Below are 16436 nucleotides of genomic sequence, written 5' to 3'. Positions count from 1 at the left end.
CTTGTATCTAGCACATATAGACTATTTTCTTGTTGTGCTGAACCATAAAACATTCCATTCAAAGAAGAAGAACAACTATTGTCTTTAAATTGAAAACTAAAACCTTTAGAATCCAAACTTGAAATGGAAATAATGTTTCAAGTGATACTAGGAACATAGTAACAGTTTTCTATTTCCAAAACAAAACCACTAGGCAAAGATATAAAATAAGATCCTACGGCTAATGCAGCAATCCGTGCTCCATTTTCAACGCGTAAATCCATCTCGCCATTATCAAGCTTTCTACTTCTCCTTAGTCCCTACGAATTGGAACATAAGTGTGAGCCACAACCAGTATCTAATACCCAAGAAGTAAAATTTGCAAGATTACAATGTATAACATACATACCTGAAGTAAAAGCAATGTTCCCGTTCTTCTCATCTTCCTCTCTCTTCAAGTAATCCCTCTTCCAATGCCCCTTCTTCTTGCAGTAGAAGCATTCAAAGTCGGAAGGAGAACGAGTCACCCTTTTCTGCTTACCAGAACTGGAGCCATTAGACTTAGGTGTGGGCAAAACCTTTCCCTTACCCTTCTTTCCCTTTCCTTTTCTGGTTTTCTCGAAGCCCTTTCCCTTACGCTGAAGGAAATAATGCCCTTGGTCCAAGTATGCATTTAATGTTAAGTCTAATAAATGCGGTTCAGTATTAATTGACAAGTTAATAAATTCAGTGAGATCAAGTGAGCTGAATGCCTAGCTAGAGGCCGCTTCAGTTCAAGTGGAATTAATGATATTAATCCACAGCTTACTCTTGACTGAACCCGTAGGGTCACACAAATAGTACGTAAACGGATCAAGTATTTAATGGCATTAAATACTCCATCTATGGATATTCGGAATTGACGGATCTTGGTTTCAGTGGGAGCTGAGATCGTCACAAGCAAGAAATGAATACTCCGGAAACGATGATATTGCCGGAAACGGAAATATGGATCGTATCGGAAATATAAATATTATCCAAGTCGTAGATGTTGCCGGAAACGGAAACATGGTACGTATCGAAAAATATTATTGGAAATGAAAATATTACCGGAATCGGAAATATTGCCGGAAAAGGAATTATTGTCAGAATCGGAAATATTATCGGAATCGGAAAATAATTCCGGAAACGGAAATATTAAATATTTTTTCGAAGCGGAAATTAATTCCGGAATCGGAAATATTAAATATTGTTCGTATCGGAAATGAATTCCGGAACCGGGAATTTAATTGGAAGCGCATCGTACGAAAAAGCATCGGACGAGGCTTGCTAGACGAAGGCCCAGCACGAAGCCAGGCCCGCGCCCAGCAAGCCGAGCACCCAAACACGGAGCTGCCACAGCCTCGCCAGGCCCAGCGCAAGGCCAGGCCTAGCAAGGCCTTTGGCGCGCGCGCGCTGAGCGTGCTGTTGGGCTGCGAGCAGCGACTGCTCGTGTGGGCCGCAAGGCCTGCGCGGGTGGTGCGATGCTCGTGGCCATACGACGCTCGTGTTCGTAACGAATCCTAATCCTATCGGAATTCGTGTATTGATTAAATCCTAATCCTAATAGATTAAATTTATTATTTAGAGTTCAAATAGGATTCTAATTAATAAATCCACATCCTAGTAGGATTATAATACCTTTTCCATAACTCTATAAATAGGTGCCTAGGGTCATAATTTATAGACACAATTGAAGTATTCAAAGGTAAGGTTTTTAAGCAAAATCAGCCAAACACTTGCACCATAATAGCCGAAATTCCTAAGCAACCTTAAGGGCGATTCTAGTTGGTCAAGCTTAAGGCGGATCCGGACGTGCTGTGGACTATCTACGGAGGGACGACACTTGGAGTCCTAAAGGCTTGTTCTTGTTCGGTTCGGGCGCAGCTAGGGAAGGCACGCTACAAAGTGTATGCATCTAAACTATGCTAAATGATTATGTGTAAATAATATGTTTCCTGGCTTTATGGTTTTTCCGCATGATTTATGTTTTTTCATATGTATCATAACCTAACATACGCACCATAAGCATGTCATGCTTATTCTCTTGTTTGAGCGTCTTTTCAGCGGTTTTAAGCATACCGTGAAGCTCAGTTAAAGTTTTCTCCATACTGTTCATGTTGTAATTCAACTTGAACTGATCATATCCACTATGAAGTGAATGGAGAATGATGTCAATGGCCATTTCATTTGAGATGTCAGAATCTAGAGCTCTCATGTTCTTAAACAATCCAATCATTTTGAGAACGTGCGGGCTCACTGGTTCTCCTTTCTTAAGCTTAGTCTCAAGGATCAACCTCTGAGTCTCGAATCTTTCGATTCTGGCCTGATCCTGAAACATGTTCTTCAACTCCGAGATGATTTGGTAAGCATCCGAGTTAATGAACATTTTCTGAAGTTCAGGATTCATGGATGCAAGCATCACACATTTGACATCCATGTTGGCCTGGATCCAACGGTTAAGGGCAGCTTGAGTTACCTCCGGCCCGGCGGCCTCTGGTAACTCTTCCTCAAGGATATACTCCTTTTCTTCATGCATTAGAACTATTTCCAAGTTCTGTTGCCAATCTAGGAAGTTATTGACATGCAACTTCGCTTTGTCGAGAATTAAACGCAAGTTGAATGAGTTGTTATTGTTTGCGGCCATTAGATTACTACATTTGAAAAGAATTTGCAATAAATAACCATTCATAATCTTTTAATAACTTTGAAATAAAAGCAATCATGCAATCATTAAAGCTATTAAACATTTCATTCATGCAAAAACAAAGCATGGTCCATAATGAATGAAACGATTCCAAGACCCTAAAAGTCCTAAATTCTTAAGCAGCTTTGGCATCTCTTAAGTCTTTTAAGATTCTAGGAAAGCTAAACCTATTTCTAGTAATCTCCAAATCACTCTTGGTTAATAAATTAATGCCATAATTTATTCCTTTGCCACAACATATGCCATTGTTGATTGAGTTACAACCACAATCAACGTGTTCCTTTGGGATACCTTACCATCCAAGTAAACTAACATAGCACCTCGCTTTGGCGGAAACCTACTACCTTAGATCCTTAGATTTTTGTAAGTGCTTGATTTGGAAGGCAATTATAAACTCAATATTACTTTGTACCTAGTTGTTTCTATGTCGGTTTGATTATTTAGTGAAATAAATCTAATCGAACATACAAACAACATTCATGCATAATATACATTCATTCATAATATATATATAAGTGCATAAATTAAACTTTGGTGAATTAGTATGGCCCAAAACTTGGTCTTAAAGCATCCAATCTTCCTTCACCTTGTTAGCTTGGCATCGTCTTGAACTTCATTCAAAAGCTAACTTAAAGTTCTAAATGTCCTAGAAGAACTTGAAATAATTAATAATTACATCAAAACTTCAATGGTACACAAACCATATTTAAAACTTCACATTCAAAGATAAAACGGTACGCATGTCGTATTTAACAATCTTAGATTGGCCATACTAGTCACCTCGAATACCTGCAATACATAAAATAATTTCTATGTATTCATCCATTCGTGTCCTAAAACGAATGGCCCAAATAAATATGCAAGTATTTACATGATTTATTTAAAAATCACGTTCACGTAAAACGCGTCCTAAAAGATTAATCAATTCCGAATTATTTAATCCTTAGAATTATTGTAATCAAAATTTAATTTAATTAAAATAATGGTGTCCTGCGAAAATAATTAGAATTAATTATTTCATTTTATTTCATTAAATGACTCCCACTTAAACCAACATTTTTTAATTTTGGAGAATTTAATTTTAAATATTTAAACTCACGGCCAGGCCCAAGTCAAATAAAATAAAATAATTAAAGTCCACCGTTAGCCCTTTTCGTGCAAAATTAATTCCAAACCCAAATTTTGGGCCTTGATATTATACGAAGCAAATATGCACATTTGGATACATCGTGGGCTAGACGAGTGCCCAGCCCAACGACGCGCAGTGCCTAATAGCCTCGAACCCACACGAGGGTGCAAGCCCATCGCGTAGGCAAGAGCACCGCAGCAGCTCACAGGCCCAATGCCCGCGCCCACTGCCATGCTGCCTCGTCGCTGCTCGTTGCTTGTTGCCTTAGCCCAGCCGCTACTGACCTTGGCGTGTGGCGTGCCGAGAGCTCACCCGATCTCTGCGCGCACCCTCTGCTTGTCGAGTAGCAGGCAGCGCACACAAGGCCAACCCCTTGCTGCCTTCGTGTGCGCGCACCCCCTTCGTCTCGCATACGGACAACAGTCCTTGCTTCGTGCAAGCAGCTTGCTGTCCAACTTTGATTAAAAAAAATCAACTTTTTTTATTATTCAAAACGAATTTGCACGATAAAATATTTTTTCATAATTTTAACAAAACTATTCGTTTTAATTACGAAAAATAACGTTTGATCGATTTTATTAAATTTCAAACAATCTAATTAATGAAATATAATAAATCTAGGCTAACAAATTATTCAAATTTAACGAACGATCAATATAAAAAAATTTGAATGAGTTTGATAATCCAATCCAAAACTTTAAATCGTTCTAAACATTTAAATTTCAGATTTTTATCAAATTTGGTTTAGGTGATCGATTAAAATTAAAGAATCTAATCAAAATTTTAACCCATAAATTTTTAAAACTACCATTTAACATGAAATTACATTCCCCTTTCCAAATAAATAAATTTCCCGGTCTAAATAGTTAATAAAATCAATTTACGATCTAAAAATCATTAAATTAGGGAAAAATCAAATTAGGGTTTATACTTAACATTTATGGACGAATATTTTACCATAATTTTAAGATATACTCAAGAACAGTAGGGAAAATTTTCAATTAAGTCCGAGTAGTTTAGGTCTAGTTATTAATTGAAAAACTTTCCAAAATTGTTAATTTAATTCATTAATTAACAAAATCTCCCAAAAAATCAAACTTCGGGGCCTTTTTTTGCGATTCTGTTTTCATGAGTTGATCTTAAAACACCATTTTCAATCAGATTAGGGTTAGAAAAATCGAATTTCCGACATTTTACGAATTCAGAACATATTCTACGATCTATCCAATAATCCAGAAATATTTGGAAATTTCATGAAAAATTCGAAAACATCACAAACATAATAACATTCCAAAAAGTGTTTAAAATACATGTTGCTCAGGATACCACTGTAGGGGAATACAGTTAAAAACATATTAATGCAGCGGAATAATCCCCAAAGCTAGGAACCATGTATAAAGTACAGATCAAGCAGACTTACGTTTGTAACGTGTTTTCCCTAGATTCAACGTGCCACGAACAAGAAAAAGAACTCCAGATGTCGTTCCTCTACTTGGTTCATCGACACGTTCAGATCCGTCTTGAGATCGATGGCTTAGAAGTCACTCAAGATATTTTAGCTTTTAGGGAAGAACAGTTTGAACGGAGGCTCAAAAGAGATTAGGGATTCTCTTTTGATTTAGGTTAAACTGAATTACGTAGAATGATAAGTTGGAAAAACATAATAGGAGAGGCGGTGTTATAACCCTAAGGTTATAACACAACCGGCCAAAGTACAAGGCCTTAGGCCGGCCAGCATCTCGCACAAAACCCACGAGCATGCGCGCAGCCACACATAGTCGTGGGCCTTGGGCCTCGCTGTTTGTGCGCTGACGTTGCTGCTGTCCCGCGCGAGCCCAGCCGCAGGCCATGGGCCTTGCTCTGCGCTGGCGAGCTGCTGCGCTCGTTGGGCCTTGCGCGCTTGGCTCGACGGGCCGACAGCTTTGCCTTGCTCTTATCCGCAACCAATGCCTTACGACTATTGTTCATCGTATAGTACTTGACGAATCACCACCGTACGATACGATTATTCGTTTTGCCTAGCTTTCGAATATACACGATACGAAATACGATTCTGATCCAACATCATATCGTATATTTATGTTTTTCCGAACTAATTCCTGAAAAGCTATTAAATGAATTTCTGATTCATTTAATCCGATGATCTGTTACATGCCAATGGTGTGACCTTATAGGTTCACTCAAGAGTAAGCTGTGAGCCTAATATAGATTAGAACTCACTGATCGGAAGCATTGCTCCAGCCAGCTGTTCCGATCACTTGATCTCACTGAATTAATTATTCGTAATTAATCTGTACCTTTGGTATTAGACTAATGCACCTTGAGTGAAGGACATATTTCCTTCGGTTTATGTTACATCACCACCTCAAAAGTCCACAGATCTAAATTTAATCCAAGAGCAGGTCCCTGTGTATTTCTTTGATATCCTCCTAATCAAAAGGCTTATAAAGTACTCAATCTAGCTACTAGCAAACTGATCATATCCAGAGATGTCACTTTCCATGAAAAACATTTCCCATTTCATTACTCTTGCACTCCAAAATCCACTTATTCTACTCAGTTTTTTCTTCCTATCACCACACCATTTTCAAACCTCAATTCTATCTTTTCTTTTCCTCCTCCTGCTTCTCCAGAACCTATTTCTGAAAAAATAGAACCTCCCTCTCCCGTCTCTTCTCCTATATCTTCTACATCCCCATTATCTGTCTCTCCTCCAGTTCAGTCTTCTGAGAAATTCCAACCTTCTGAACAACCTCACAGAAGATCCACAAGGCTATCTAAACCTCCCTCTCACTTAAATGACCTTGTTTGCTCCAAACCCGTTAAAAATTTGTGTAATTTGGTCTCTTAGTATAGTCTTCCTGACAAACAAAAGATTCTCATTGCTGCTCACATGGATCACATTGAGCCAACATCTTACAAAGAAGCTGTTGGAGACACTAACTGGTTAAAAGCTGTGGAAAAGGAGATAACGGCTTTGAATAACAATCATACATGGGATTTTGTGTTGCTTCCAAAAGGAAAGAAAGCCATCGGATGCAAAAGGGTTTTTAGAATAAAAAAGAATGCAGATGGGTCTATTGAAAGATATAAGGCCATATTAGTTGCTAGGGATTCACTCAGAAATATGGCATTGACTATCAATAAACTTTCTCTCCTGTTGTAAAGATGTCCACTGTGAGGTGCTTAATTTCTCTTCCTGCAAGTAAGAATTGGAAGTAGTTCTAGTCGTTAGATATTAACAATGCTTTCCTACAAGAGAATCTTGATGAAGAAGTCTATATGAAGGTGCCTGAAGGTGTTCATGCCCCTCCTGGTCATGTTTGTAAACTCACCAAGTCCTTATATGGCCTCAAACAAGCTTCGAGGCAGTGGTTTGCTCGACTTCTAGATGAGCTAAAATCTCAGGGATACAAGCAATCTAAGAATGACTGTTCTTTATTTATTAAACATGATTCTTCTGACATTACTGTGGTTGATGTCTATCTTGATGACATCATTATCACAGGCTCTAATAAGAACACCATTCATGACCTAAAGACTCATCTCCATCTCACATTCAGTATCAAGGATCTTAATTGGTCTCCTAAATTACTTCCTTGGCATTGAAATATGTCACACAACTGAAGGGTACAACCTCACTCAGAGAAAGTACACTAAGGAAATGTTACATGATTATGAACTTCACATTTCCAAGGCTGCTGTCACACCATTTCCTTTGAATTTGAAACTTACTTCTGAAGGTGAAGCTTGTTCCAATCCTGATCTATATAGATGCTATGTTGACAAACTCAATTTTCTCACTCATACAAGACCTGACCTAGCATTTGTTGTTCAATCCCTCAGTCAATTCATGCACTGCCCCAAACTCTCTCACATTGCTGCTCTTACTCATACTCTTAGGTATGTTAATCATGCATCAGGTCAAGGTATCTTGTTGAAAGCAACAGATAAGCTTACTTTACAAGATTTTTCAGACTCTGATTGGGCTGCTTGCCCATCCACCAGAAGATCAGTTATTGGTTATGTTCTTCTTCTTGGTAATTCACCTATCAGCTGGAAATCTAAGAAACAGTCTACCATTTCTAAGAGTTCCTCTGAGGCAGAATATAGGGCTATGTCTCAAGCTTCCAGTGAGGTTACTTGGATAGTCAGACTGCTTTAAGAAATTGGGGATACAAGGCCTTTAACTTGTTTAACTCAACTGTGATAACCAATCTGCCTTGCACATTGCTAAGAACCCAATTTTTCATGAACAAACCAAACATATTGAGGTTGATTGCCACTTTACTAGGGACAAGGTTCTTGAAGGATTGCTTTAGTTGAGTTATCTCCCCACACAGAACCAATTAGCTGACATTTTCACTAAGGTTCTACCTGGTTCAGAACACATGGTTTTTTCTTCCAAACTTTGAATGATCAACACTTTTCCCATGCCAAGTTTGAGCGGGGGGGGGGGGGGGGTATTGGTGTACACTGTCCTATTACAAGTGCTAATCTTATTCTCTCTGCAGTCCTAAACTACAACAACAAACTAATGTGCAGTAGTGCCAGCAGGGACTATGATCATCGCATTCAATCAACATTACAACATTTTAGAAGGTCTCGTAATGATCAACTCCAAACACCTATTATTGCAGCTATAACAACTTGCCTTAAATCTAGGGATTCTGTTAGTTCTGTTTTACAGCATTCTTGTAATAAACTCTACCTAGATAACTGCAGTTGCTGAGGTGTACATATAGTTTAACCTCATTGGATGAAACACCTTATCATCCCTAATGTATATAGTGTACTTGCTATAAGAATTCTTTGATTGATTCATTAATAAAATTCTTCATTTGTTTAGACTCTCTCTCTCTCTCTCTCTCAAATGCTTAACTGACTTATAGTTCAAGCAAAGATATCATCCTAAATGTTGATTTCTGATAAATGCTTTGACGCTTGAATCGTCAATTGTGCATAATTTGATAAATTGTTGTACGTGACTACATGAGCACGTGGGTAAAGCATATATGCACCCGAGTGCACCTCGCACTCTTTTACACTTTTTCGTTACATGTGAGGAGAAAATGTAATAGAGATTATTAATGGGTATAAAAATTCCCTTAGATCCACCTAATAATTTTGAGTACGTGGGGGATGCCTATCCGTGCCCAATTCAATTACGTTTGGTTTGAGGTCAATAACCTTATTCAACACCAACTATTGTTTACGTGCAATTTCCAATCTCCAACTTGCTAAGATGCCCTTCATAAGTCGTAACAACTCAACCAGATCCGACGTACATGGATCGATAGGAAGGTCATAAAAATAATTTTCTTAAAATACCGGATGCATCATGTAAATTTTCTATGACAATTGTCAATAGATCGTAGTCTATGTGATATTATTTTATTGTATTACTATATTCCTTTAAAATTAAATCAAAGGAAAGAGAGATAGCGGTAGTGTGAGTGAAAACAATAAAAGTTGAATTATTTATGAGATACGGAGTATAGTATAAAGAAGCCCGTGATAACGTATAAGAAATATGTAGATCAAGTAGGAAAGGAGTATAAACTTATAAATGTTTTGGGTAAGAGGTCGGGTAATATAGTACTACCTCCGTTTCAGAAAGTTCTTTACGCTTTGGAAAATGTATCTAAAGTATGAAAACTTTGACCGTAAATTCCCACTATTATATGCATCAAAATGTTACATGTAAAATCTTGTTAGATTGGTCTCGTTATTCATTTTCAGAACATCAACTTTTTATAATTTTTTCACATATGAAATTGGATATATTAGTAGTTAAATATTACATTGGAATTCGTGCAAATAGTAATTGTAAAGAACTTTATAAAACGGAGATAGTAAAAGGGATATGTCAAAATAGAATCAAACAAATGTGTTAACAACTTTCAGAAAGGCATGAACGGAACTTATTGACACCTCTCTGAAATGGGGTAAAACGAAACTTGTTAGTTTCAGAACCGGAGTTACTATATTTGGATGTGACAAAAGCAAAAACACAAATTCTTATTTACAATGGTTGTACAATAAATATTGTACACCGGAGTAAAAGTTAACTTAAAATGATTAAAAGTTAAGCTTATATATGTAAAAGTTATCTATTTTTAAGTGATAAATTTTTTCATTTTAGTAAAACTTATTTCTTCAAAATCACTAATAATGTATAAAATTAATCATTTAATCCTTTAAAATATTTATCTATCAAATTTTTTCTTTACTAATATAAGAGTTAATCAAAACTAGGTTAAAGTTACAAAAAAAAAGGGTTAAGTTATCTTGGTGAACAATAATTTATTGTACACCTTGTACGCGCAAGAGCTTTTGAAGCAAAAATCTATCGACTAGAAAAGAACAAAGGAAGAATAACAAGAAAAAAAAAGGAAGGAAACATACTTCGTATAAGAGCATGTACAACTTTGACTTGTGTTTGCTGTGGCGGCTCCAGTATGGGTTCAGTGGGTTCAACTGAATCCATACTGGAAAAAAAAAACCATTAACTAGTTTCTGAAACTAGGAAATTGTTATATATATTTTAGCGCTGATAATAGGCAAGGAATTAATGCTGAAACACTGGTTAGAGCAGCAAACTCATAGAGAATGAATGAACTTTTTGATTTATTTTATTTATTTTTCTTCCTTTCTTGTTTTGGTGGGGTAATACTTTGTTTCTCACCCCTTTAGCAATAGTTTTAAACTTTTACACATACATATTTTTATACATTCCTATTACTATACTTCTTTCAAACTTTGAAAATTATCTAATGCTCTAGAAAAAAATGGCTTTTGTTTTATTCATTTTCTTTGATTTTCTTTTTTTTGGAAATTATTTATCTTATGTACTACGGTACGTATAAAACATATTATTTGCACACACTAATGTACATTTTGCACCAAAAAATATGACATTTTTTAAAATTTTCGAACCCTTAACACAGATTTCCTGGCACCGTCACTGTGTGTTTGGTGTCAAGTGATACTTGACATCTCAAAATATTTACAATGTTAACCTACCATGCTGACAAGTTCAACTAAAACTTGACAAGGGTCACATATGTGCTCCTTCTGTCAATACCCAAAAGGCAAAAATGGAAGCATGCAAATATGTTTTTGATTAGCTTGAGCTGCACTTTTTATTATTCTTCCTTTTTTTTAATTAATCGCTATTTATGTTTAGTACATAAATAATACAACGTAATATTTGTTTATTGTAATAGTAGCAATAATATGGATTAAAGTAAAAAAATTATTTCATTTATTTATTATTCTAATTTAATTTGTTAATTAATCTCATTTATTTATTGTAATTAGTAGTAATTTGGAGGAGAGGATTTGAGATGGTGTATTGTGTATATGTAAAAAGTAGGGGAAAGAGAGTGGTAACCTTGAGTCAAGATTGTAGAAGATTAGAAGGTACTTCCTCCGTTTCGGAAATATCGCACCATTTGTTTTTTACACTATTCACACTACGACTTTGGTCATTTTTTGTGATTCGTACGTAAGGAAATTTTAGTCATGTGGGATCATGTTAGATTCGTATCGATATATATTTTTTTAAATATTAATTTTTTTATAATTTTTATTTGTACACGATTTGAGATATTAAGAGTCAAAGTAATGTTAAAGGAGTAAAAGTCAACCATGGTGCGATATTTTTGGAAAGGAGAAATAATTTAAGTAAGAGGTATGTCAAGTTAGTGGAAAATGAGGTGGAAGAAGGAGAATTATGAGAGAGAAATAATTTTTCACTTGACCGAAGGTCAAAGATGTACATGGTCTAAAAGACGATAGTCACATTAGTAAGGTGTGAGTCTCATACTACATTTGTTTCATTATGTTCTTTAGTTTGCACAAATATTAAGATAATTGAGATAAAATGTGTAAAAGCTAGGTGGTTGAGTATAATAAAATATGGATTAAAAAAGAGAGAGTATGTAAAAAGGTGAGTGGGTAAGTAAAAATGAATGAAGTAAGAGAAAGTGAGTCGAAAAATGTAACTTTTGTAAGCGTGATCAAACAGGTAAGATGATACATTTTCAAGTCCAAAAATAGTATAAAGCATGCACAATATAAACAACATATTGAAACAGATTAAAACGAAAAATATAAAAATTGTTTTTGACGGCTCGAGTTACACATAATATTGCTTTGTAAATACGAAGTACGCATTTAGGCTCCGTTTGATTTCGTGTAAAACGCTTTCATGAAATCCCTTTTCATTCATTTTTCGTTGTTTGGTTTTACAATGAGTGAACAACAATTTTCTGTAACTCTTTCATTGGTGAAAATATCATTTTCATTTGAAAGAAAGGAAAATTTCCCCCTCACCTCTTTCATTTGAAAGAAAGGAAAATTGACACCTTTCTTCTCTCATTTTCCTTTTCCTATTAATTTATTTTAAGGAATAAACAAAGAAAAAATAGCGTGGAATTGTGCTATGTATGCAAAATCATTTTTCACTGAAAACGTTTTATATTAAAACAAACGGATTATTGAGGATAACGCAGTTATCCTATATAATAGAATATCGAATATATTAGGGTATTTCATAGATTTCCTAATTCATATATACTTCTATCTTATATCATATAGCCTAGTTATAACATAATCCTAATATATTCGATATTCTATCATATAGGATAACTGCGTTATCCTCAATACGGATCCTTAAAAAAAAACTACACAATCCCACTTGGTATAGTTGACCAAACCGCCAAAATGGAACAATCTATCCAACCCGTGAACACCACCCAACTCAACCTGGCTAGCCCGCTCGTCTAAGCTAAGCTTGGGTAACCGTGTCTCAGCCCGGCCAGCCCGCTTCACCTTCTAGATTGCTTGGTGGCGAAGTTTATTTTAGACATGGTTAATTATAACCCATAACCAAATATTTAAAATTAGTTAAAATAGTAAGAAATTAGTTGCTCAACTTTGTTGTTTATTGTACGTATTCCTTACGTGCATAATTTGACATTTTGACCATCAGCATATCTAGTGACTTAATTATTGTTCGTTCTAACTTAAGGAGTACGTAACAAACATTAAAAAAATAAAGGAATGAAATAAGAGACGATTGTAAGGAAAAAATAATATGATAGTAAAAGGAGATTAATTTGTGCAAGAAGATACACTAAAAAACAATCTCTTTGTAGTTCGTAGAGATACAAAATTTCATCTCTAATTAGTAGAATTTCGTCTCAAAATAAAGATTTGACACGACGGATTGGAGACGACAATATAGCACGTCTTTATAGAGGTTGTCTCAAAATCTTTGAGATGGATTTTTTTTTCAGGCTATATACAATTCCATCTCAAATTTTATTTAGAAACAAAAATTTTGTAATCCGTCTCAAATTTGAGATATTTCTAGTATTTTTCACAAAATCTGTCCATAACACTGCATAATTTTGTAGGGATAACATCCCATTCCCTCGTTTATTGAGTAAAGTTATCTGGATCATGAAGTCGTACGGAGTACATCATATCAATATATAGTTAATTAGCAAATAGAACTAGATTTAACTTAAACAAGTTTAATTTGGCTTTCTTAATATCTTGATTTCTTGTAATGAGTTCCCTTGGTACATTTTCCACCAGCATCCGGAAAATCACCCTCAAGCACACATGTAAGTCCTTTACAACATTGAATTCCAGCAATACCACCGCAAAATTCGCCGGCCACCGGACATGTTGGCTTACATTCTCCACCTGCATCGGCGTAATCACCGTCGAGTATGCACTCTAATCCGTCACAACATTGAAATCCGACGATGCCTCCGCAAAATTCCCCGGTCATCTTACATGTTTCATCAACGGCAACTGCAGGAGCTGTGTAACAAGGATGCAGCATGTCAATCACAAATTTATTGTATTAACAATCAATAATTCAAAAAATAATATCTAAGAGAGATAAAAGGTTACCTGAACTATTCAGAAAAACTACTAACATTATTGTCAAAATGAAGAAGGTGGATGTTGTAGCTCTAGCCATTTGCAAATTTGTCTAATTTTTTGATCGATAATTAACGTAAACTTGAGGTCTATATATACTATTAGTACGATAGTTGACTATGAATTTATAATCATCCACTTGATCAATATTACAATATTTTAATTCGTGGACTATGGACAAGAGTGTACAACCAGTTCTTACACGCAAAATACAAGTGATTATATAAAGAACTTGAGATTTATTCTTTTATTATTAGTAAATTAAACTATAAATATTACGTAAAAAAAACATAACTTTTATTCTTTTAACATAGAATCATGTCCTTGTACACAAAACAATTTTATTTTTAGGTATTCAGTGTACGAGAAAGTATTTTCTCATATCTGATATGTGCTTATAAATGTATATCATAGCAAAATATAAAAATGGTACTTTTTAAAACCAAAATAGTATTTTTTTTTAAATATGAGTGATACTTTTTTTTTTTGTCTTTTAGTTGATATTCGTGTTGTGATATCCGAAAAAATTGTACACCCAACTCCAGAAGTCCAGAACCCTCATCCATCAGGTAAATTGCGACAAATATTATATTGAAAATATTTTTACAAACAATGAGCTGGAAACATAAGATATGTGACGAGTATGATAGACCAGCCCTTCCTTCTTTCCCGGTCAAAGAAAAAAAGATTAGTTATATGAATAATATATATCCAACATTCTCAAAATTACCTTATAAAATACTCCTTCCGTCCCGGAATACTCGACCCGGTTTGACCGGCACTGAGTTTAAGGGATTTGAATTGACTTATTTAATTTAATAGGTAGTAGTTGATAGTGGGGTATTATTTTAATGTAGTTAGTGGGAGGTGGGTTAAGAGGTGGGGTTGGGGGAGTGTAGGGGTTGAATTTTTAATTATTTTTTGTATGGAGTAGGGGGTAGGTGAGTTAATGGGGGAGGAGTGAGAAATAATATAATATTGTTAGAATATTTTCATTTTTAGAATCAGGTCAAGTATTAAGGGACAGCCCGATAAGGAAAACAGGTCAAGTATTCCGGGACGGAGGGAGTATACGGATAAGTAACGACCTTATTAAAAAAAATATACTTCTTTCGTTCTTAATTACATAATACAATTGTATTTTTGACACTATTCACACAATTTTTTTTGACTTCATTTTGTGATTTATACATAAGAAAAAATATAGTCGTGTGAGGTCTTATTAGATTCGTCTCAATAAATATTTTTTAAATATCAACTTTTTATATTTTTTTCTTATCCATAATTATTAGGGCTTATATTGTATTTGAGCCTCAAGTATATAATTGTATTTAATATATTTAGCTAAGAGCCCATAGCTTAGTTTGTAATATATAACTACACGTTGATGAGAAATACAAATTAAGGAAACTGATTACCCTAATTAATTTGTCAATAATAAAATATATTAATGTTTGAAATTGTACATTGGCAAACGTGCCTAAATAATTATGTCATTTAAAAAAGAACAGAGAAAATATGTTGTAAGATGCTATATTTGGATGGATTATGAACTTAAAACCAAAATTCGGGGTTGACTTTACTATTTGTATCTAATGTGAAATCTAACGGGAAAGATTTAATTACACTACAAGAAAAATGATTATTAACGACAAGATTCCTCGTCGTAATAGAATAATTACGAAAAGATTACATGTCAAAAGCCCGTCATGAAAGGAAAACGTCATAATTGACTATCCGGTCGAAAATATCATGTCGGTCATGTAGTTTATTAGATTTTTGTGGCTAGATTATGAAAGGTCTAATACCTTGTCGTGGATTTTTTTTTTCCCATAAAGGACGGGATTTGAACCCGTCATAATAGTCTATCGTTAATGAGATTGTTTTTATATTAATTAAATTGGATGTGAGATACGAGTGTTATCTTAAAGTCAACCTCAAAATTTTGAGTCAATGGTCATACTTCTGCCAAATGTAGTATATTACAAACATAATTTTTGTAATGTTGTTACTTAAGATGTACATTTTTTGTATAAGATAGTTTCTCGCAAAATGACAATTTTATAAGGTAAATTTTGACAAATTTACCTAATATATACAAGTATTTTAGTTATATGACTAATGACTAAGCTTCATCCATTATTTTTTAATTAACACAATTTGACTTTTGATATCATTCATATAATCTACTTTGATTATATTTTATAATTTACACTTAAGAAAAAAAAATTAATGTAAAAACTTCTCAGATTCGTCTCATTACAGAGTGTATTTTTAAACCATCGACTTTTTATAAAGAGTGGTACGTCAGTGCGTGGAAGATGCCTGTCAAAATATAAATTCCCAATTCAATTGCTTCCTAGTTCCTACTCTTATTTTCGTGACAGGTTTAAAGTCAACAATCTTTTTCAACACCAACTTTTACAATTTTATACTCCAGGTCCATGTTCAATTCACAGTGGATAAGTTTAATATTTGCGTATCTTTTGCCCCAAGTTTATTAAGTTCGCTTTTCGTTTGCTTCACGACTTTACCACCACGTTCAATTGCCAATCTTCAGCCTGCTAATATGGGCATGAAAACAAGATCCACTATGGATTTGAAGATCATAAAGGCAGATATTACTATTCCACGTTAACT

At 34.7% G+C, this 16436-nt stretch overlaps 2 protein-coding genes across 2 annotated transcripts; one reads left to right on the top strand and one right to left on the bottom strand.

Moving 5' to 3' along the window:
* The first annotated feature begins 7497 nt into the window (after positions 1-7497).
* Positions 7498-7998, top strand: LOC110792363 (uncharacterized mitochondrial protein AtMg00810-like). Its single transcript, XM_021997165.2, has one exon. It carries the CDS (start codon positions 7498-7500, stop codon positions 7996-7998), a length of 501 nt encoding a protein of 166 aa, XP_021852857.2.
* Positions 7999-13250: 5252 nt separating this feature from the next.
* On the bottom strand, positions 13251-13901 carry LOC110792358 (uncharacterized). Its single transcript, XM_021997159.2, has 2 exons — positions 13767-13901; positions 13251-13673 (listed from the first exon to the last, which is right to left on the bottom strand). Exons 1-2 carry the CDS (start codon positions 13834-13836, stop codon positions 13393-13395), a joined length of 351 nt encoding a protein of 116 aa, XP_021852851.1. The 5' UTR covers positions 13837-13901; the 3' UTR covers positions 13251-13392.
* Between the last annotated feature and the right edge of the window lie 2535 nt (positions 13902-16436).

This window comes from Spinacia oleracea, chromosome 4, assembly GCF_020520425.1.
Source record: "Spinacia oleracea cultivar Varoflay chromosome 4, BTI_SOV_V1, whole genome shotgun sequence".
In the NCBI taxonomy this organism is placed as follows: Eukaryota; Viridiplantae; Streptophyta; class Magnoliopsida; order Caryophyllales; family Amaranthaceae; genus Spinacia; species Spinacia oleracea.
The sequence above is the reverse complement of the archived record's forward strand: the minus strand, read 5'-3'. Positions and strand labels throughout refer to the sequence as shown.